The following is a 25034-nucleotide window of genomic DNA, read 5'->3' on the forward strand; positions in this document are numbered from 1 at the left end:
GGCAAGCAGGCATGTCAAGGGCTGGCCTGTACAGCCACTCCAGGATGTACATATCAAACCCCACAAATTGACTGAAAGGAACCATCATCATCCTACAGGATGGATAGCCAGGAGAGGATTCACAGGCAAGGACCCAAAGACGAGAGAAAAGTTCATTTTAATTTTTTTAAAGAAGAACAACAGGGACAAATCAGAAAAGCCTGTATCAGGGTTATGGGAATTATTGGAGAAGATTCTGAGGATCAGTATGTACTTGCATTTGGAAAAACATGAACTTTGTGCGTAGGAGGCCCTGTCTCTTAAATTTGCAGAATTGATGAAGTTGATGAGGACAGGGCATTGGATGTTGAAAATATGGTCTTTAGTAAAACATTTCACAAGGTCCCTCAAGGCTGGTCCAGAAGATTAAGTCACGTGGGGTCCACAGCAAATTGAATCTAAAATTTGCTTTGTCAAAGAAGACAGAAGGTAGAAAAGGAATTTTTTTTTTAAACTGGAGATCTGCGACCAATAGTGCTCCCAAAAGGATCATTATAATGACATCAGTGTTTGCTGTATATTTGGATAAAAATATAGATATATTATTACAGACAACTCAAAAAATTGGTGGTGTTGTGGATAGTGAGGAAGATTGTCAAAGAATACAGCAAGATACAGATCAATTGTAATTTGGATAGAAAAATGGCAAAAGGAGTTTAATCCAGACAAGTGTGAGGTGATGCATTTTGGGAAGTCAAATGCAAGAGGAATGTTTACATTAAATGTTCACAGGGGTCTTTGAGTACTAATCCATAGTTCCCTGAATGTGGCAACACCAGTAGATAAGGTGGTAAAGAAGGTGAAAGGTATGGTTTTCTTCACAGGTGAAGGATTAAGCAAAAATTGGCAGACATGTTGCAAATGTATAACATTTCAGTTTAGTCACATTTAGAGCTGTGGTGGTACACCACCGGCCTACTGCAGAGGGCAACCTCTGTACCTGCAGGAGTGTAAGGGGACAGGACAACAACTGGCCGGATGTCAATCAGTCAGCCTGATTGGATCAAGCCCCACCTGGCCAGGTGTCAATCACCCTCTGGGATACAAGCCTGCGCCGGCCTCCCGAGGCCTCACTCAGAGTTGCTGCTGCCACAGCCAGCCTGCCTCTGTGGAAGTCTTTGTGGATTAAAGTCTGTTGTACAATCTTTACCTTGTATGTGTCTGATGATTCTGGCTAACAGCACACACAACAGCATAGGGTACAAAATAAATGGCAGTGCTGCTGGAGCTGCCTTAACAGCAATGCCACCATTAGTGTGCACCCACAGAGAGCAGAGACATTGCATTCACTGCGGGATCCAACCGCCCTTTCTGACTGCCATGGGTTCTGTACTGGTTTTAAATGGTCTGCTAAGGGAGCTGATGGTGGTTTATTTTAAATTCCTGCGACAGCAGGCCTGGGCCTAAGGTGGTGGCACCTGTGTTCGGCAGTGACTTTGAGGGGTTTGGGGAAGCAGAGCACTGGTGCAGAGTACCAGGGAAAGGGAAGACCACCCTCCCCACCCCCCCCCCCCCCCATTTGTGAAGGAGAAGCAGAGGAGACAACCCACAGGATGGTGGCAAAAGGACGGCAGACCAGAGAGGGGTTCTAAGGCTGAAGAACACACAGGCAGCAGGCTGTTAGCGACTCGAGGCAAGGAACCCATGCAGGCTGCAGGCTACTAGTGACTGCGGTCAAAGGATTCACACCAACTGTAGACTGACGAGACTGGCTGAAAGGGTACCAGGTATCAGATCCGAGGTGTGAGAGGGTGCTGAGAACTTCCTGACCGTGTCAGAAGTTTGGATCTGATTCTCGAGTTGCCGATGGTTTGGATTGAAGACTGTGTGGCTGTGGAGGCTGCAGGAGCACTGGAGGCAAATCCATGGACACTCAGTGACACTGGGGGGACTCTCTTTTGCTTCTCTTTCTCTGACTATAATGGCCTCTGGGCAATTTCTGCTGATGGTGAATCTTTGTCTGCCTTATGGTAGACCAAAGGAAATTTTGTCCAATATTACATTTTCTGTTTTATTACATGACAATAATCTTGAACATTACAGGAAGAATGTGAGGGTTTAGAGACTGTGCAGAAAAGGTCCACCAAGATGTTGCCTGGATTAGAGAGTATTTTCCATAAGGAGGAGTCAGATAAACAGATTATTTTTTTCCTAGAGTAATGGAGGTTTTGGGGAAGCCTGATTTGTACGTACCTGTATGTAAAATTATGAAAGGCCTAGATAGAGGAGTTGAGAGGGTTTTCCCTAGGGTGGAAGTGTCAGAGAATGTAGATGTAAGATGAAGGGTGGGGGGTGTTTAAAGGAAATAGGTGCCTGGACTGTTCTATCAGGAGAGGAGGTCAAGCAGATTTAAGACAGGCACATATCAATAGAGGATATAGATCATGTACAGCACACATGTCAAACTCTGGCCCGCAGGCCAAATTCGGCCCGCGATATAATTATATTTGGCCCACAAGATCATATTAAATATATATTAGAGTTGGCCCACTGGCCGCCGCGCAAGTACAGCACATGCAGAGCAGCAGGCACCACCATAGTAGTGTTTAGCACTTCCACAGCAGGCACAGCAGTCACCGATATAGTTAACGGGAAAGTTAATTAGATATTCACAGCGGCGCCGATACAACGGACCCGCCGCCTAGCTCCAACGGACCCGCCGCCTAGCTCCAACGGACCCGCCGCCTAGCTACAACGGACCCGCCGCCTAGCTACAACGGACCCGCCGCCTAGCTACAACGGAGCCGCCGCCTAGCTACAACGGAGCCGCCGCCTAGCTCCAACGTCTCCTTGAGCTTCATCTGTGGGTGGGTGCTGCTGGGCATCGGACTTTCCGCTGGGGTGGAGGTCGCGGACGAGTTCCACCGCTCTCACAGTATTCCCGGTGAGATGGCAAGACCAGCAGGGACTCCTTGGGTTGTTGGCGGCGGTTGCGGCAGGCGGAGGCGGGGGCAGAGGAGGGAGAGGGGGCTGGGGGGGATGCCGCTCGGGTTTGCTGGCTGGGCTGGGGAGGGCTCCCTGCAGACCTCCGCTTCCTGGCATGCTTCTCGGCAACGTGCGATCCTTGGCTTAAAGGCTAGAGAGAAATATTATTTATTGAATATTTTATTTCTTATTTGTTAATGCTTCTTATGGAAAGAGTTTAACCAAAACTATTATTAAACATTTATTTTAATAAGAAAAAGTTTAACATTACATATGTTGAGAGAAAACATGCAGATGTTGTTGAAAATTTTCAATAAATATTTAGTTCGGCCCTCGACTTAGTCCAAGTTTTTAATTTTGGCCCTCGGTGAATTTGAGTTTGACACCCATGATGTACAGTGTTAGTGTAGATTGGAGACATGGTGGGATGAGGGGTCTTTTCCTGCACTATACTACTCTAGGTTCCATATTCTATCAAACATTTAATCCAATTACAAGGCAGGGCAAGGAAGTAAAAATGTGTTATCTAATGCTGCAAGTTACATGAATGAACAAAGATGAGAACTGTAATGAACATATGATCGAACCCTTTGTCAGTATACTTGCGATGATTCCTTGAGGTGGACACACACATATCTTCCAGAGTTTGTGGTGATGCTGTTCGATAGGTTCCTTGTTCTGACTGTTTTTATTCAAAAGCGTAGTTTCCTCTACTTCCAGTGGAAGACCTGTATGTTCTGTGGAATTTGCCTTATCAATGAAGTCCTGGAACAAAGATAAAATATACACAATGTTTCTTTTACATGAAAATATAAACTGAAATATATCAAAGATAATTAAATAATTTCAGTACTCTAGAGAATCAGTTATAGAGCCTGAAAACAGGTCCTTCACCCTGACTCTATACTGACCAATGAGGCATCCTTACTGTGACAGAATATAAATATGTTTTTGGGAGATAAATTGGGGCCATGTTTGTTAGTATAAGTCTTATTTAAAATATTGGATCTCTGCTAATGCTAGACATGTCAGGACCTCAGAGCCTTTACAAAAGCTTTGGAGAGTGTCAAAGGTGTTTCATTAATGGATTGTTGTTTACAAAAAGGCAACAGATGAAAGAGCTTGTCGGAGCTGCAGACAGTCTTGAGGGAAACTTGCTGTTCTAAGTGGATCATGTGGTTTTGCAAGCAGAGAGAGTCAAACAGGTTTTTTTTCTCTGAGAAGAGAGAGACACACACACACACACAGATCAGTTCTACAATTTTACTCAGCAGCAGCAAATGGAACAGGACAAGCTGGAAAGTTTGTGGAAAACCCCATTTGGAAGTCGGGTTGTGAGTACTCAGTTCAGCCTGGTCAAAGTCCTTGTGGTTCATGCAAGAGGAGAGGACTGACAATCTAATGTTTCACTTGGAATAAGCGAAACAATAAGGAATTCTGTGGTGACCTGAAAGAAAGAGGTCATCATTTGGAGAACCCTGAGGGGGAAAACCTATTCGGCAAGACACTGATGGAAGTAAATCAGTTGTGGATGTCCAGTGACCAACAAATTTCTCTATGAAAACCGACAAGAACCTTCCTGAGCGGTATCCATTTACCTTTCAAGCACTAAAACCTGGTAAACTTTATAAATGTTAAATTCTGTGCCACAGTATAAGAATTGCCTGCAACCAGTGAACTTGGATGAATGAGAAGTGAGATTGGACTGTGAACCAAAGAACTTTTCTGAACTTACACACATATTACATACTTGTGCATTTAGAATTAGAAGGGGGTTAAGTTAGGTTAAGTAAGTCAATAGTGATAAGTTAAAGTATGATTCTGTTTTCATGTTTAAAGATAATTAATAGCAACTTTTGTTTAAGTAACCATTTGTCTCAGTGAATATCTATTGCTGCTGGGTTTTGGGGTCCTCTGGGCTCATTTGTTTATATTTAGGCAATATCTATTTAAATCTTTATGTACCTGTCCCAATATCTTTTAAAGATTGTTATTGTACTTGCCTCTACCACTTCCTATAGCAGCTCATTCCTTAAATCCACCACCATCTTCAGCGCTATTGGTAACAAAACTACGATCTATGCACCCCCAACATTCAGTAATAAAACTATACAGCATGGGAAAAGGTCATTTGGCCCACGTTAGGTTGACTAAGTTGTTCCTATTTGCTCATGTTCTGTTCACATCCTTCTGAACCTTTCCTACTCATCTACCTGTCTAAATGTGTTTTAAAAGTTGTAATTATACCTACCTCTACCACCTCCTCTGTTAGCATACCCATCACCCTGTTTGAAAAAAGGTGACCCTCAGATCCCCTTCAAAACTTTTCCTTCTCACTTTAAATCTATTCCCTCTACTTTAGACCTTACTCTGGGGGGAAAAAAAAAGACTGATTATTCACTTTATCAATGCCATAACATTATACTGTACATCTCTACGAGGTCACCCCTCAGCATCCAACGGTCCAGAGAAAAGAGTCCCACTATCCTGTCTTTCCTTAATACACTGAAAATGGTGACACAGGTAGAGAAGGTGATGAAGAAGTCATTTGGCACACTTGCCTTCATTGGTCAGGGGTTGTGTAGAGGAATTCAGACATCCAGTTACAACTACACAAGACATTGGCAAGGCCGCATTTGCAGTACTGTATACAGTTCTGATCACCTTGCTACAGGAAAGATGCTATTAAACTGGAAGTAGTGCAAAAAATATTCTTATGGATAAAGGCAGGGTGATAGATCTTGAATGCTTGGATGTTAGCCAAGGGACTGCAAGGCTTGAATTATAGAGTGGTTGGATAAGCTAGGAGATTTTTCCCTGAAGCATAGGAGGCTGAGGGATGGTTTTATAGAGGTATACAAAACCATTATGAGGGGCATAAATAACAACACAAGTCACAGTCATTTATCTCAGTAAAACTAGACAGTGCTGGTTTACAGTGAGATGGGAAAGATTCAAAAGGGACCTGAGAGACACCTTTTCCACACACTATGGTGTGTATATAGAGCAAATTCCCAGAGAAATTGATAGAATTCAAATATAATATGAGTAAGCTCAAGGAATATAGTCCAAGCGCAGGCAAATGGGACAAGCTTATATGGGCAACTCGATCAGTGTGTACAAGTTGGGCTGAAAAGCCCATTTCCAACTGTATGACTCTATAACAGACTAACAGAACATGCTGTCCTTAAACTCTCCTTGAGATAAGTTTAAAAGCCTCCTACTTGCCAGATGTCCCTTTACTTACTTATAGTCTCTCCCAACCAACTTTTTCAAGTTATTTCTAATGTCATCAAAATTAGCTGTGCCTCAATTTAGGATGTAAATCAGCCCAACCATTTTTCATAATGATCTTTTCCACATCTATTTTAAAACTAATAAAATAATGGTCACTGGTCTCAAAGTGCTCACCTACCACCACCTCAATTACATGCTCAGACTCATTTCCTAAGGAGAGATTGAGTACAGCGCCTTTTCTTGTACAGCTGATACACTGAACAAATTCTGCCCCACCTAACTCTTAGCACCTTGGTAGTTCCAGTCAATATTTGGAAAGTTTGATTTACTATGAAACATGCGTGAGGAATAAACATGCAATCCATTAGCTCTACTAATTGCTCCATTAATATTATGATTAATTGGTTTTCTTGTTAATGGGTTATTTTTTTCATAATAGCAGGTGAGGACTTTCAAGTGTATCTATGGGGGGAGTAATGGCAACTTTAGGTGAATACTGTGTGTTGATAACAGCATTGTTTATAATAAGCTGGTTGAAGGACAGGACCTCCAGGGTTGTGATTTCAGGACTGTTACCCATGCCACATGCTAGTGAGGTTAGAAATAGGAGGATAATTAGGGCATTAGTGAAAGATAATTTTGGAAGAGAAATGAAAATTTCTAAGTTAACTAAATTTGAATCTATGGTTTCATATTTTTCAGATAAGGGTTTTATATCAGAAATGTATGCATTATTACAAGATAATATGGTTAAAAAATTTAGATACATCTAGGATTAAATGGGAGCATGATTTAAATTGTGAGATTAGTCAGGTGGATTGGGAAAATATGTGTTATGAGGGGTTGACTAAATTAATTAATGTAAGATATAGTATGGTTAATTATAATGTTTTGCATCAGTTATATTTAACCCCTGAAAAATTGAAAAAATATGGATCTGTGTTTTAGGTGTGGATTATGTGTTGGCATATTTCTACATTCTGTTTGGTTTTGTGATAAAGTTCATCCTTTTCTGGTTTAAAATTTGGATTTTTCTTCAAAATTTGTTTAAAATTCAATTTTCTTTAGATCCAAAAATTTTTTTGTTAGGCTATTTTATTCCGTTAGTGGACTTGGGGTTGGATAAGTTTCAGACAGTGTTTATTCGTCTAGCATTGACAGTTGCTTGTAAATGTATTGCCATGTCCTGGAAAGATGAAGCGGAGTTAAATGTAGTTCAATCGCATCATGAGTTGAAGTCGTGTATTTATATGGAGAAAATAACATATTATTTACATAATAATTATGATTTTTTTTGTTAAGATGTGGACACTGTATATGAAGAATATGAATTTAGTAATATTGTAAATTACTGAATGTTTTTGTTTATTTTTAATGCTTCCCTTTAGGGATCTGTTGTGGGAGGGGAGAGGGGGTTGGTTTGTTTTACTGTTTTATTATTAGATTACTTATTCTGTAAAAGACTATTTATTCTTAATGTAAAAATACTAAATAAAGTTTTAAAAAAAGAAATAGGAGCATAATGCAGCTTAACATATGACTAAAAACATGGTGAAGGAGAGAAGGCTTCATGTTTCTGGATCATTGAGGTCTCTTCCAAAGAAGGTGAGACCTGTTCCGACAGGACAGGTTTGCATCTGAACTGGAGGGAGACTAATATCCTTGTGGGAAGGTTTGCTAATGCTGCTTTGGTGGGTTTAAAGTAGATATGCAGGAGGATGGGAACCAGAGTGCCAGAGCAGATAGAGGAGTGGAGGAGGAAAAAGATGATGTGAAAATTGCATGCACTGTTAGAAGTCAATAGATTGTACATAGTTGAAATTTTCTAAAGTGCATCTATTTCAATGCAAGGAAAGGCATGATGAGCTAAGAGTGTGAATTGGCACGTGGAATTATGGCTGTGACCATTAGTGAAACTTGGTTGAAGGAGGGGTGACTGGAGCTCAATGTTCTGGGCTTCTGTTGGTTTAGATGTGATAGAAAGGGGGAGGTTGTGACATTGTTTGTCAGGTAAAATATCACAGCTGTGCTTAGGCAGGACAGACCAGAGGGCTTAGCTACTGAGGCTATATGGGTGGAGCTGAGGAATGGGAAAGGTATGGGGTTGTATTATAGACCGCCCAATAGTCAATGAGAATTGGAGAAGCAAATATGTAGAGAGATAGCAGACAGCTATGCTACAGTACAATAGTGGATCTCCTATTAGGGAATAAGACAGGACAGGTGACAGAAATATGTGTAGGAGAACATTTTGGGTCCAGTGATCATAATGCCATTAGTTTCAAGTTAATTATGGAGAAGGATAGGTCTGGACTTTGGGTTGAGATTCAAAATTGGAGGAAGGTCAATTATGAGGAAATAAGCAAAGTTGGGTTAGGTTGTTTTCTGGCAAGGATGTGCTCAGTGAGTGGAAGCCTTTCAAAGGTGAAATTTTGAGAGTACAGAGTTTACATGTTCCCATTAGGATAAAGACAAAGTTAAAAGGTATAAGGAATATTGTTTTTCAAGGGATATTGGGGATATGGTCAAGAAGAGAGAGATATATAACAGATATAAGCAACAAGGAGAAAATTAGGTATTTGAGGAATATAAAAATTCAGGAAAAAAAAAAGAGGGAAACCAGGAGGGCTAAAAGGAGACACGAGATCACTTTGGTAAACAAGGTGAAAGAAAATCCCAAGGACTTCTACAAGTATATTAAAATCAAAAGGATAAAGGGATAAAATTGGTCCTCAAAGATCAGAGTAATTGGCTATGTATGGAGACAGAGGAGATCTTAAAGGGGTTTTTTGGCCTCTGCATTTACTCAGGAAACTGGCACAAAGTCTAGGAAAATAAGGCAAATGAACAGTAAGGTAATGGAACCAATACAGATTTAAAAAAGAGGAGGTGCTTGTTGTCTTAAAGCAAATAAAGGTGCCTGCAAGTTATTCTCCTGGACATGAGGGATTTTAGTGTAGAAATTGCAGGGGCTCTGCAGATATATTTAAAGTGTCCTCAGCCACAGGTTTGGTGCTGGAGGATTGGAGGATAGCTCACATTATTCCATTGTTTAAAAAGGGCTCCAAAAATAAACCAGGCATCTGAAGTACATAAGTTATTGAAAGGGGGTTCTAAGAGATCAGTCATTCAAGTTATTGGACAGTCAAGGACTAATTAGGGATAGTCAACATGGCTTTGTCCTTAACAGATCTTCGAGTTTTTCAAGGAGGTTACCAGGAAAGTTAATGAAGGAAAGGCTGTGGATGTTGTTGACAAGGTCCCACATGGGTGATTAGTCAGAAAGGCTCAGTAGCTTGGTGTTCATGTTGAGGTAGTAAACTGGATTTGACATTAGCTTTATGGGAGAAGCCAGAGGTGGTAGTATCTCTGACTGGAGGCCTGTGACTAGTGGTGTTCTTCAAGGATCGGTACTGGGTCCATTGTTGTCTATCAATGATAGGGATGATAATATGGAAAATTGGATCAGTAATTTTGCATGTGACACAAAGATTGGAGGTACAGTTGACAGTGAGGAAGTCTTGATCTGGGTCAGCTGGAAAAGTGGGTTGCAAAATAGCAGATGGAATTTAATGCAGACAAATGTGAGATGTTGCATTTTGGAAGGACAAACCAAGGTAGGTCATGCACAGTAAACAGTAGGGCACTAAGGAGTGCAGTAGCACAGATAGTTCTGGGAATACAGATAGACAATTTCTTGAGAGTGGCATCACAGGTAGATGGAATTGTAAAGAGAGCTTTTGGTATATTGGCTTTCATAAATCAAAGTATTGAGTTTAGGAGTTGGGTTGTTATAGTGAATTTGTACGAGAGTTGTAAGTTAATTGGGTATTTTGATGGCACAGGTTTGTGGACCAGAAGGTCCTGTTGAAGTGCTGTATGTCTAAATTTAAAATTTGTACAGGTCATTGGTGAGGCCAAGTTTGGAGTATTGTTTGCAGTTTTGGTCACATAACTACCGGAAGGATATCAATGAAATTGAAAGAGTACAAGATAAGATTTACTAGGATGTTGCCTGGACTAAAGGAACTGAGTTACAATGAAAGATTAAACAGATTATGGTTTTATTCCCTGGAGTTTAGAAGAATATGGGGAGTTTTGATGAAGGTTTATAAAATTATGATGGTATAGATATAGTAAATGCAAATAGTCTCTTTCCACTGAGGTTAGGTGAGATACAAACTAGAGGGCAGGTTAAGGGTGAAAGGGAAGAAGTTAGGGGACATTAGAGGGAATTTCTTCACACAGAGAGATGTGGGAGTATGGAACATACTGGCATCTAAAGTGATGAATGCAGGATCAATTTTAACATTTAAGAAAAATTTGGACAGGCACACAGATGGAAGGGGTATGGTGGGATATAGAATGGGTGCAGGTCAGTGGAATTAGGGAGAATAGTAGTTTGGCACAGATTAAAGAGCTGAAGGGCCTGTTTTTCAAAGGTATAATGTTTTATGGTTAATTTACAGATAGAGTCATAAGGAAGGCAAATGTAATGTTAACGTTCATTTCGACAGGTCCAGAATATAAAGGCAAAGATGTAACTCATCTTTGACACAAAGCTTTAGAAGACATTGGTTAGACCACATTTGGAGTATCGTGAACAGTATTGGGCTCCATATCTAAGGAAGGATGTGCTGGCATTAGAAAGGATCCTGAGGAGGTTTACAAGGATGATCCCAGAGATGAGAGGGTTGATGAATGAGGAGTTTTTGATAGCTCTGAGCCTGAACCCATTGGAGTTTAGAAGAATGAGGGGGGGGGGGGGGGGTCTCATTGAAACATAGCAAACATTGAATGGGCTAGATAGAGTGGATGTGGAGATGTCCAGTAGTGGGAGAGTCCAGAACTTGAGGGCACAGTCCAGAATAAAAAGTCATCCTTTTACAACAGATATAAGGAGAAATTTCTTCAGCAGAGAGTTTTGAATCAATGGAATTTGTTACCACAGACAGCTGTGGAGGCCATCATTGGGTAGATTTAAAGCAAGGTAGATAGGTTCTTGATTAGTCAGGGCATCAAAGGTTATGGGAAGAAAGCTGGAAAATGGTGTTGAAAGGAAGAATACATCCACCATGATTTGAACGACAGGACTGACTTGATGGACCTAATGACTAAATTCTGCTCCCATAATGTGGTGATATGTAATTACACCACTAGGTCACCAGGGGTCATCCCGGTGACCTTGTATATAAAGCAGTCCAGAGCTACAGTCTAGCCTTCCAGGTTTGTCTTGCAGAGAGACAAGACCTCTTAGTATACATATTAGTTTATTAAAGCTGTCTTATACTCACACTGCTGTTGTGGTTATTGTCAGTACACATCTCTTATATCATTAAATTGGAGGGGGTGCAGAAAACATTTACATAATTGTCAGGACTGGAGGACTTGAGTTATTAGGAGGCTGAATAGGCTAGGACTTTTCTCTCAAGAATATAGGAAGTTCAGGGTGACCTTAAAGAGATACATAAATTCATGTGTTCAGGAAAGATTTCTATATCAATATAAAAGGTACCAAGTAGAGAGAGTGCAATACTGAGTCTTCTATTAGGGAATGAGACAGGACATGTGACAGTACATGTAGGGGAATATTTTGGGTCGAGTGATCATAATGGCATTAGTTTCAAGTTAATTATGGAGAAGGATAGGTCTTGGGCTCAGGTTGAGATTCTAAATTGGAGAAAGGCCAATTTTGAGGAAATGAGAAAGGATCTAGAATGCTTGGATTGGGATGTTGTTTTCGGGCAAGGATGAGTGATGTAGGTGGAGGACCTTCAAAGGTGAAATTTTGAGAGCACAGAGTTTGTTTGTTCCTGTAAGGATAAAAGATTAGCAGACATAGGGAGCCTTGGTTTCCGAGGGATATTGGGGATCTGGTTTAGAAGAAGAGAGAGGTGTATAGCAGGTTTAGGAAACATGGAACTAATTAAGTACTTGAAGAGTATAAAAAATGCAAGAAAAACCTCAAGAAAGAAATCAAGAAGGCTGTTTTGGCAGAAAATGTGAAGGAAAATCCTAAGAGTTTCTACAGGTATATTAAGAGCAAAAGAATAGTAAGGCACAAAATTGGTCCCCTTGAAGATCAGAGTGGTTGGCTTTATATGAAGCCAAAAGTGATGGGGAATATCTTAATTATTTTTTCCATCAATATTCACTCTGGAAATGGGCACAGAGTTGTGGGAAGTAAGGAAAACAAGCAGTGAGGTTATGGAACCTATACAGATTAAAGAGGAGGAAGTGTTTTCTGTTTAAAGCAAATAAGCATAGATAAATACCAAGAACCTGTCAATATATTCCCTCAGACCTTGCAGTGGCTCTGGCAGAAATATTTAAAATGTCCTTAGATACGGATGAGGAGCCAGAGGATTGGAGGGTAACTCACGTAGTTCTGTTGTTTAAAAATGGCTCCAAAAGTAACACTGGAAATTATAGGCTGCTGAGCCTGACATCAGTAGTAGGTAAATTATTGGTGTGTGTTAGAGATCAGATATACAATTATTTGGATATCCAGGAAGGGATTAGGGGTAGTCAACATGGTTTTGCTCATGGTAGATCGTGTTTAACTAATCTTCTAGAGTTTTTCAAGGAGGTTACCAGGAAAGCTGATGAAGGAAAGGCTGTGGATGTTGTCTACATGGACTTTAGGAAGGCCTTTGACAAGCTCCCACATGGAAGGCTCAGATGCTAGGTATTCATGATGAAGTAGTGATTGCTTCTCAGACTGGAGGCCTGTGACTAGTGGTGTGCCTCAGAGATCGGTGTTGGGACCATTGTTGTTTATCATACAGACCATTGATACAGATGACAATGTGGTAAATTGGATCAGCAAGTTTGCGGATGACATTAAGATTGGAGGTGTTGTGGACAGTAAATATTTTCAAAGTTTGCAGAGGGATCTGAGTGCGGTAGAACAGAGGGATCTGGGAATACAGATATACGATTCCCTGAAAGTGGCATCACGTGGATAGGGTTGTAAAGAGAGCTTTTGGCATATTGGTCTTCATAAATCAAAATATTGAGTATAGGAGTAGGGATGTTAAGATAAAATAGTACAAGACATTGGTGAGGCCAAATTTGGAGTATTGTCTGCACTTTTAGTCACCTAACTACAGGATTTTTAGTCACCTAACTACAGGAAAGATATCAATAAGATAGAAAGAGAGCAGAGAGGATTTACTAGGATGTTGCCCGGACTTCAGGAACTGAGTTACAGGGAAAGGTTAAACAGGTTGGGGCTTTATTCCCTGGAGCATAGAACGAAGAATGAAGGAAGATTTGATAGAGGTATTTAAAAATGTGAAGAGGATAGACAGAGTAAACATAGATAGGCTTTTTTTACTGAGGGAAGGTGAGATACAAACCGGAAGACATGGCTTTAAGGTGAAAGGGGAAAAATTTAGGGGGAATATGAGCAGGAACTTCTTCACACAGAAAGTGGTGGGAGTGTGCTATGAGCTGCCAGCTGAGATGGTGAATGTGGGCTTAATTTTAACATTTAAGGAGAATTTGGACAGGTGCATGGATGGAGAGGTATGGAGGGCTATGGACTGGGTGGAGGTCAGTGGGACTAGGCAAAAAAAATGTTTTGCACAGACATGAAGGGCCGAATGGGTCTGTTTCTATGATGTAATTTTCTTTGGTTCTTTGAGGTGAATGGTTACAGTCTTATTCCCAGGATAGGGAAATTTAAAAATAGGGGCCAAAGAGTCAAGAGGGAAAGATTTAAAGGGAACCTGAAAGGCACATTTTTCACACAGTTATGTGGATCAAGCTGCCAGAGGAAATATTAGAGGCAGGTACAATTATATTATTTAAAAGACATTTTGGCAGATACATGGAAAGATATAGAGAGATATGGGCCAAACACAGGCAAATGGTACCATCTCAGGAGGATAAAATGGTTATCAGACCATTTGTACAGGAGGGCAGTAAAACTCTATACAACTCCAGTGAATGGTGGAGCAAGCTCAAATGGACAACTGGCCTACTCTTGTTTGTTTGCAGACTCTTTATCAAAGAATTAAGATTACTTGGATTCAGAAAGGATGAGATGCAGCGAGGCTAAGGCTATTAAAATATGAAAGGAATAGATAATGTTGATCTATAGTGCAAGATGAAGCCACAAGTACAATGCTCATGGACAGATTTGTAAGAGCAAACATTTCCTTCAAATATTTGAGTAGAAAAACTCCCTTCAGGATTAGTGCTAAATTGTTGCTTGTCTTTGCAACACAGAAAGAGGCATTGTTATTGAGTACATGAAGTGTTTATATTCCACTTGAGCCTGCTCTTGTTTTACCTTTTCTAAATCCAATCAGAGATATCCTCTATTCCCCACTCCCTTGTATATCTGACTAGCCTTCCCTGAAATATATCATGTAATTTGCTTCAACAACTCAATGGAAGTGAGTTCTAAATTTTTACCAAGCCAAATTTTTACCATTCTTGGTCAGCATTTCTTCTGAATTTCCTACTGGATATATTGATGACCAATTCATATTGAACCCCTACAAACATTGTCTCTGAATTGATTCTGTCAAAACCTTTGTCCGGGGATTTATCAGTTTTCAGGTCATTAGGCTGCTTTAATCAACACATTAGGGGCCCTAACTAGAGAGGATACAATACTGGACCTCTTTGGGAGGGAGATAGGGAATGTGACTGAAGCATCAATAGGAGAGCATTATGGGTCCAATAACTTAATTGCATTGTTTTTAAAATAGTTATAGAAAAAGATGGGACTGGTCCTCACATTAGGGCCCTAAATTGAGCCAGGGCCAATTATGGAGCCATTGGGCAATAACTTTCAGAGAGTGATTGGGAGCAGATGCTTGCAAGTAAGGTAAAGAAACAAATGAAAAGTGGGAGGCTTTTAAATTTAAATTTTAAAATTTAAAATTTATTTACAGCACGTTAGAAGTTGATTCCAGCCATTTAAACCTGTGCCACACAATTACACCCAAATTAGCTGACAACCCAGTACATTTTGGAGGGTGGGAGGAAACTGAAGCACTCTGGGAAAACCCATGCAGCCACAGGGAGATTGTACAAACTCCTTACATATACCACTGGATTCGAACCTGGGTCACTGGTGCTGTAATAGTGTTACACTAACCGCTAAAGTGAGATAGCAAGAGCTCAGGCATAGCATGAGGTTAAACAGAAAGGCTGGCAAGCTTCGGAAATCGTGATTGATGCAGGATGTCAAGAAAAAAGAGGCATGTGCTAGATTAAGCAATTCCTTAGATGTGTGTAAGAAGTACAGGAGTACAATTAAGAGGGAAATTGGAAGGGCAAAAAGAAGACACAAGATGGATCTGGCAGGAAGGATAAAGGAAAGTCCTAACAAGTGGGATGTGGCCATTTGAAGGACTTAGACAGATGTGTTTTGATTGAGCTATCCATGAAGAGTATCAGAAAGATGGTTAAAACTTTAAAATTAAGAATCCTTTGCTAAAAAATGGACAAAACAACTACTAAGAAACTAAGGCAGCCAGGAACACAAACATAATGAAGTCCCTACTCAGCCAGGACTGGTGGACCTTGACAGAGCTGGGTAGTTGGGACAAGAACATAAATATTATCTTGGAGAAAATGGAAAACTTGAGCAATTGATCTGTTGCCATTGAAAATGTAGCAAGAGATATGACTGAAAGGGTGACTGAAATTAAATAAATTGTTGAAGACTTAATGGAAAGAATGACCCAAGCAGAAGCAGACTTGGTGAAAACACAAGATAATCTAAAAGCTTGGGAGAAAGATGCAAAGCAATGGGAGTCAATACAGACAAAATCTGCTGAACAAGATTGACCACATGGAGAATTTTAGCAGACAAATTAATGTCTGAATCATTGGACTGAAAGAATGAGGTAAGAGAGCCAGTAAACTTCTTTGAAGCATGGATCCCGCGAGTGCTGGGGAAGACAAATTCAGAGAAAATCTGTATATCAAAAGGGCTCACCGGACCCTTGGATCCAAGAAAACCAGTGATCAATGGCCACAACCGGTCCTGTTAAGACTTTTGAGTTGCCGGGAAAGGAAACAATTCTGCAAACCACAGATGAATACTCTAAGCAAAATAATGGTCCGCCCGAGATTGACCATGAAAAAGTGCATTTTTTTTTAAAGATTTTAGTCCTACTTTGATTAAACAAGGAAGGAATTTGATGATGTAAAAAGACAATTACATTCCAAACACTTGAAATAGTTGATGACTATGAGGTTAAAAGTAGCAAAAGGTAATCAATGATTTTTAAGAATGAGGTGAAAGACTTTCTGTGAGGTTTATGAAAAGGCTGAGGTTATCAAAGAGTAAAACTGTGAAGAATGCTTACAATGGGACTAAGTAAAAGTTTTTTTAAAAAATCATCTTATATTTATTTGTGAAAAGTAAATTTCATTGAAATGGAGAACACAGAAAAGAGAGAAAACTTGGAAAAAGTAGTAGCAAGATGGAGACTCCTGGAAAGGAGTATTTATAGAAGATGGCGCTAAAGAGAAGGGTTATTCTTTTTCGAGAGATTCCGAGGGCTTTGAGGATTTCCTGTTTATATCACCATCAGGGCAGGGACATTGTATGTGTTTTTTAAAGAGGAAAGATCATTGTATTATTTAGACAATCAAAAAGGTTTTTGATTGTTAACATATTTGTTAACATATTTTAACAAATATGTTAAAAAATATTTGTTTGAAAAATAAATAAGGACAGAACATTAAAATTTATTAGTCTTAATGTTAATGGGATAAATGGGTCGGTGAACCTAAATAATTAAAGGCAAATATAGTCTTTCTACAAGAATCATTGCATGGAATATAGGAGTTGGGAGGTGATGTTGAGATTGTATAAGACATTGGTGCGGCCTAATTTGGAGTTCTGTGTGCAGTTCTGGTCGCCTAATTATAGGAAGGATATAAACAGAGTGGAGAGAGTGCAGAGAAGGTTTACCAGAATGTTACCTGGGTTTAAGCATCTGGAGTATGGGGAGAGATTGGACAGATTGGGTCTTTATTCTTTGGAGCGTAGAAGGTTGAGAGGGGATTTGATAGAAGTATTTAAGATTATGAAAGGGATAGACAGAATGGATGTGGATAGACTATTTCCGTTAAGAGGAGGAAAGATTAAAACAAGAGGACATGAGTTAAGAATTAAGGGGCAGAGGTTTAGAGGTAACATGAGGGGGAACTTCTTTACTCAGAGAGTGGTAGCTGTGTGGAATCATCTTCCGGGAGAAATAGTGGCGGCGGAGTCAATTGTATTATTTAAGAAAAGGTTGGACAGGTATATGGATGAGAAGAAGATGGAGGGTTATGGGCATTGTGCAGGGAGGTGGGACTAGAAAGGGGTGTTTGGTTCGGTGCGGACTAGAAGGGCCTAATGGCCTGTTTCCGTGCTGTAATTGTTATGTTATGTTATGTTATATGAAATGCATCTTACCAAATTGGAACAGCTAAATTAAAAGGAGGATGGGTGGGACAAGTAATATCATCTTCATTTGGCTCAAAAGCAAGAGGAGTAGCAATTCTAATTAATAAAAATGTACCAATAATAATAGAAGAGACAATGACTGACCAAGCTGGAGGATTTGTAATGGCACATTGTAAAATTTATGCAGAATCATGGATGTTTATGAATACCTATGCACCAAATTATGATGATGAAGCCTTTATGAAGGTTATCTTTTTAAAAACAGCAGAGGGAAGACAAAATACACTGGTTGGAGGAGACTTCAATTTCAGTCTGGATCCAATTGTGGATAAATCAGCCAGAACAGTGACAAGAGCAAAAGCTGCAAAAACAACTCTATCATTTATTAAGAATTTAAATTTGATTGATATATGGAGGCAGCTTAACCCTGTGGAAAGAGACTATTCATTCTACTCAAGGGTACATGATTCACATACAAAGATTGATTTGTTTTTAATGTCTGCTGAGTTAAAGAGTGGTAAAAACAGAATATTTGTCAAGACCTTTATCAGATCATTCACCATTAACTTTAACTATTGAAATAATGAAAAAACAAGAAAATGTGTACAGATGGCGTCTCAATGCCACTCTGTTGAAAAGCAAGGCCTTTTGTGAGTTTATTAAGAGACAGATAGAAATATTCTGTGAAACTATCCTTTCTTCTACTGATAATAGCTTTTTTTAATATGGGATAAGCTTAATGATTATTTAAGAGGATACATTACTTATATAAAAAAAATCTTAAAAGAGAATATGCTACAGAACTAGATGGTTTCAAGAAAGACATAATGAAATTTGGAAAGAGATTATCAGAGAACAGGGTCACAAGAAAAATATAGACTGCAAGAGAATTAAAAAATTGAAATATAACCCATTCCAAACATATAGAACAGAAAAAAATGTTAAAAACCAAACAAAAATATTATGAATTAGGAGAATGGGCACATAAAATTTTTATCTTGGCAGTTAAAGGAAAAAAAGTCATATAGAATGATAAATGCAATACAAACAGAGGCCAACATTATAACATATAAGCAAAAAAGAAATAAATAATACTTTTAGACAATATTATACAAAACCATATAAATCAAAACTATTAGGAGTTGAAAATGAGATGGATGAAGTTTTTAAAAAATGTTGAACTTCCTAAATTAGAAGATAGAGAACAAATTTATTTAGATGCCTCTTTCATAAGAGAATAATTTGAGAAAGCCTTAGGTACTTTACCAGCTAACAAATTTCCGGGGGAGGTTGGGTTTCCTCTTGAGTTCTACAGTCAATAAAAAAAATTTACTGATACCTCATATGACAGATGTACTGGACTAGGCAGTGGAGACCCAGATCCTCCCGGAATCTTTCTCAACTACTATAACTACAGTGTTACCGAAGAAAGGGAGAGACCCATTAAAAACATAAACCGATAGACCTATATCACTCCTCAATGCTGATTATAAAATGTTGGCAAAGGCATTAGCTAATAGACTGGGACAATATCCATCAAAATTAATACATACTGATCAGTTGGAATTTTGTAAGGGAAGACATTCTTCAATTTAAGTAGACTATGGCAAAATCAAAGTTGAATCCAAGCATAACCATCTCTCTCGATGCAGATAAAGCATTTGATAATTAGAATGATCTTACTTATTTAAAACATTGTAAAAATTTGGTAGAGGCAGAAAATTTATAAACTGGGTAAGAACTCATTATCATAAACCACAAGCCAAAATTATAACTAACAATCAGATATCAGTGTTTTTTTTCCCCTTGAGTAGATCAAGTAGATCAAATAGATCTACTGGACTTCTGTCTCTGTCACTTTTTATCTTAGCTATTGACCCATTGGTAGAGATTATAATGAGAGATCCAGACATTAAGGACTTCAAAGTTGGACAGGAAGAATATAAAATTAGTTTATTTGCTGATGATGTGCTATTATATATGTGTCTGACCTGGATATAAGTAAATATGGACAAGAGTGAGATAATGCCATTAAAAATGTTTGATTATGAAAGATATCAAAAAGGTAGTAGATTTAAATGGAAGATAGATGGAATCAAATATTTAGGAATAATAACAAATAATAATTTACTGATCTTATATAAATTTAATTACACTCCTCAAATAGAGAAAGATTTACAGAAATTAAAAGATCTGATTATGCTAGTCCAGTGGTTCTCAACCTTTTTCTTTCCACTCACATGGCACTTTAAATAATTCCTATGCCATGGGTGCTCTGTGATTAGTAAGGGATTGCTTAAGGTGGTAAGTGGGTGGAAAGAAAAAGTTTGAAAACCACTGTTTTAATCATACCTAATTGACTCGTTATGTGCATGGTTTCATAACTCCAAAGGAAATGGGCCAATAACAAATTTTCTCAAGCAAAATATTTCAGTAACAATTGGGTGTAGAACAGTGATTCTTAACCTTTCCTTCCCACTCACATACCACCTTAAGCAATCCCTTACTAATCACAGAGCACCGATGGCATAGGGATTACTTAAAGTGGTATGTGAGTGGAAAGAAAAAGATTGAGTACCACTGGTCTAATGGGAAGGGTAAATTGTAAAGGTGATCCCAAGATTACAGTATCTTTTTCAAATGTTGCCTATTGCATTATGTAAAAATTTCTTTAAATTATTGAATAATTACATGAGACAATTCCTATGGAATAACAAAGTGCTGAGAATTTGATTGGAAAAGCTAACATGGGACTATAAATTGGGAGGACAGGCTTCTGTCTTAAAGAAATATTATTTATCAGCACAAAAAAAGATTTTTATCATCCTTCTTGGATTAGAATGGGATTGGATACAATAGAAGAAGAAACAGCAAAGAACTTTATTTTTAAGTGGAATGTTAAGTTAATAACAAAAAAGACAGATAACCCTATATTAATACATATGATTAGAATATGGCAAGAAATCAATGAGTGTATTATTAAAAAAAAGCAGGCATATCATTAAGAACACCATTATGTAAAAATGTGCTACTGCCCATGAATCTGGGCAACAAAATATTGAATTCATGGTATGATAAAGGAATAAGATATATTGATGTGTTGGATCTTTTATGTCTTTTGAACAATTAAGAAATAAATATGGATGCCTAATGGGACTTTCTTTTGTTTTCTCCAACTAAGATCATTTCTAAGAGAAAGATGGGGACCATGTTTGGCCCCACATAAAATTAGTGAAATGAAACAAATGATTTACCTGGGGAATACACCAAAATTTATAACCAAGATGTAATATGCTCTCCAGATTGAGAGTGCAAAACCAGATTTACAGAGATCGAGAGAGAGATGGGAGTCGGATATAGGTGTTACAATAATGGAACTTGGTGCTTGGATAGCATCGCATCAATAGTAAATGCAATATGAGGAGTCACGTGATCGAGTAGTGGCCGGTAGGGGAACTCCAGCCCTCTCCAGAAAGTAAAAAAGAGAAAAAACAAAGGCACAAACATAAAAACCAAAACAAAGTGAAAGTAAAAGTGTGGAGAAAATGGCAGCAAAGAAAGAAAAACCAAAAACAACGGGAAGAAAAGAAGAAGGAAAGACGTCGGAAGAGGAAGATGAAGGCCTTACCGGTACGAGGAGACCCGCCGAGAAGAGAGAAGCCTGCTCCCTGAGGTCAGTCGAAGCTCCGAACTCGGGACTACAAAAATGGCTCACGGAGCCAAACAAAAGTGCACAACACAAAAATAACACTGACGGGAGGGGGGACCAGCTGAGGAGTCGATCTCCACAGCTGAAACTGACAACTACAACACAACAGCAAGAGGAAAACATAGAAAATAACGAGAGGAAGAAAGAAGAGATTAAAAATAAGAAATCAAAGAAACAACAGATGACCAACCCAGAGGAAGAAGACCAACACCAAGACACTTCTAATAAAAATAAGAAGACCAAAAATACCCAACAAAATAAAACAAACAACCCAACAGGAAAACCAGAAGAGACAGAGGTAAAGGACACAGATCCTGGAGTGGACTCAGAAGAAGAGGAGGAAGAACACAGAGAAATGGAAGATGAAGGGAAGGGCAAGTACATGAATGTATTTAAAAAAAATATATATGGAAACAGTAAAAGAATGGCAGTCACAAGAATTCAGTGAAATAAAAAGAAGAATAAAAAGTACAGAAGAAAAAGTGAATAAATTAAAGATGATCATGACAGATATAGGAAAAAGAGTAGACAAGGTGGAAGAACGAGAAACAGCCATAGAAATGGAAGTAGATGACTTAAAAAAGAAATTAGAAGAATCTGATAAAAAAGTTAAAGAGACACAGGAGCTGTTAGCTCAGAAGATGGATATAATTGAAAATTATAATAGAAGAAACAATATAAAGATAGTGGGCCTTAAGGAAGATGAAGAAGGCAAAAATATGAAAGAATTTATAAAAGAATGGATCCCCACGGCCCTAGGAAGACCAGAATTACAGGAAGAAATGGAAATAGAAAGGGCACACAGAACATTAGGCCCTAAACCACAACCACAACAAAAACCAAGATCCATTCTAGTAAAATTCCTAAGATATACAACAAGAGAAAATATATTGGAGAAGGCAATGAAAAAAATAAGAGAAGACAAAAAACCACTGGAATACAAGGGTGAAAAAAAAATTTTCTATCCAGATACAAGTTTTGAACTCCTGAAGAAGAGAAAGGAGTTCAATGCAGCAAAAACGACCCTATGGAAAAAAGGTTAAAAAATTTATGTTAAAATACCCAGCGGTACTTAAAATAGTTATTCCGGGGCAGCAAAGCAAACTATTCTCGGATCCGGAAGAAACACGAAAATTTGCAGAACACCTACAAAACAGAGAGATGAAGAGATGTAACAAGAGCAAAAATGACAACAAACTATATGTATGTGTGTATGTAGGTATATATATATGTATATGTGTGTATGTATCTAAGAAGGGAAAGAAATGGAAGAAAGGAAGTAAGGAGGGAATTAAGAGAGTGACCTTTGTTATATATGACCTTTGTTATCTTTTCTGGGGGGGGACTGGTGGGGAAGAATTACAGTCACTGCGAAATCAGTTGACGCTTGCGATCGGATTTACAAATCCAAATGGAGAGGGGAGATGTGGTTGCCCGACAAGGGACAAAGGGCAACTCAGGAAGGGGAGGGGCTATTGGGGTTAAAGGAATTTTAGATATGAGAATAGTGAAAATATTTTATGTTTTAGAAATGTTGTCTTATAATATTTTCAAAAAAAGAAAGCAGAAATGGATAAGAAGGGAAGGTGGTGATGAGGAAACGGAAAGGAAAGATAAACAAAGTATGAAATGGCTATGTTGAACTATATGACTTTAAATATTAATGGAATACATAACCAAATCAAAAGGAAGAAACTTAAATTTACTGAAAAAAGAAAAAATTCATATAGCGTTTGTACAAGAAACACTTGTAACTGAAGTGGAATACAAGAAATTAAAGAGAGATTGGATAGGACATGTAACAGCAGCATCATATAATTCAAAAGCCAGAGGAGTAGCTATATTAATCAATAAAAATGTACCAATCAAAATAGAAGAGGAAATAATAGATCCAGCAGGGAGATATATAATGATAAAATGTCAGATATATTCAGAATTTTGGAATTAACTCAATGTATATTCACCTAATGAAGAAGATAATATCTTTTTGAAGATAGCAGACACGCAAGGGAACATACTAATAGGAGGGGATTTTAACCTTAATTTGGACTCAAACGTGGATAAAACTGGAAAAAAAACTAACAGAAAGAACAAAGTAACCAAATTTATAATTAAATCGATGCAAGAAATGAAACTTTTGGATATATGGAGGAAACAACACCCAAAGGAAAAGGAATATTCATATTATTCGGGTAGACATAAAACATACTCAAGGATAGACCTATTCCTGTTATCAGCCCACATTCAAGGGAGAGTTAGGAAAACGGAATATAAAGCTAGACTATTATTGGACCACTCACCCCTGTTATTGGCAATAGAGCTAGAGGGCATCCCACCAAGAATGTAAAGATGGAGATTAAACTCCATGCTACTTAAAAGACAGGATTTTAGAGAATTCATTCAACGACAAATTAAAATGTACTTTGAAATAAATACGGAATCAGTGAAAGATAAGTTTATACTATGGGACGCAATGAAAGCGTTCATTAGAGGGCAAATAATAAGTATGTAACTAAGATGAAGAAGGACTACAATTGGGAAACAGAACAGTTGGAAAGGGAAATAACAAATATAGAAAAAGAATTAGCAATAAAGGAAGATACAACTGAAAGAAGAGAATTGGCAGATAAAAAAATAAAATATGAAACACTACAAACATATAAGGTGGAGGAGAACATAATGAAGACAAAACAGAAATATTATGAGCTAGGAGAAAAACGCACAAAATTCTAGCGTGGCAGCTTAAGACAGAACAAACTAAAAGAATGGTATTGGCATTAAGAAAAAAGGACAAACAAATTACATATAATCCAACGGAGATCAATGAAAACTTCAAGGAATTCTATGAGCAATTATATCAAACTGAAAACGAAGGGAAAGAAGACAAAATAGATGAATTTCTAACTAAAACTGAACTACCGAAATTACAGAGAGGAGCAAAATAAATTAATAAAACCATTTGAAATAGAAGATTTACAGGAGATATTAAAAAAACTACCGAACAATAAAACACCAGGAGAGGATGGATTCCCAACAGAATTCTATAAAACATTTAAAGACTTATTAATTCCTCCCCTCCTGGAAGTAATCAACCAGATTGATAAAACACAAAGCATATCAGATTCATGAAAAACAGCAATAATTACAGTAATACCAAAGACAGGGAAAGAACCACTTGCACCAGCGTCATATAGACCAATATCTTTACTTAACACAGATTATAAGATAATAGCTAAACTATTAGCAAACAGATTGGCCAACTATGTACCAAAAATAGTAAATCTAGACCAAACTGGATTTATTAAATAAAGACGAACAACAGACAATATCTGTAAATTTATTAACTTAATTCATGCAGTAGAAGGAAATAAAACTCCAACAGTAGTGGTTGCTTTAGACGCAGAGAAGGCCTTTGACAGAGTATAATGGAATTATTTATTCAAAGTACTACAAAAATTCAGCCTACCAGAGAAATATATTAATTGGATTAAAGCATTATATAAGGGGCCATTGGCGAAAGTGACAGTAAATGGATATATATAAAAACAATTTGACTTAAGCAGATCAACAAGGCGGGGATGTCCACTATCTCCCTCACTGTTCGCGTTAGCTATAGAACCACTAGCAGAATTGATAAGAACAGAAAATAAGAGGGATAAAAATAAAAGAGAAGGAATATAAAATCAGTCTATTTGCAGA

The 25034-nt window shown here is 38.2% G+C and overlaps 1 protein-coding gene across 1 annotated transcript in view; it reads right to left on the reverse strand.

Moving 5' to 3' along the window:
• LOC138756327 (sodium/hydrogen exchanger 9B2-like) overlaps positions 1-25034 on the reverse strand; it is a 189006-nt gene that overhangs the window by 69303 nt on the left and 94669 nt on the right. Inside the window, exon 3 of the mRNA XM_069922855.1 lies at positions 3552-3729. Coding sequence (XP_069778956.1) covers positions 3552-3729 — 178 coding nt within the window. The remainder of the gene's footprint in view (positions 1-3551; positions 3730-25034) is intronic.

The sequence above is a fragment of the Narcine bancroftii genome, chromosome 3 (assembly GCF_036971445.1).
Source record: "Narcine bancroftii isolate sNarBan1 chromosome 3, sNarBan1.hap1, whole genome shotgun sequence".
Taxonomy (NCBI): domain Eukaryota; kingdom Metazoa; phylum Chordata; class Chondrichthyes; order Torpediniformes; family Narcinidae; genus Narcine; species Narcine bancroftii.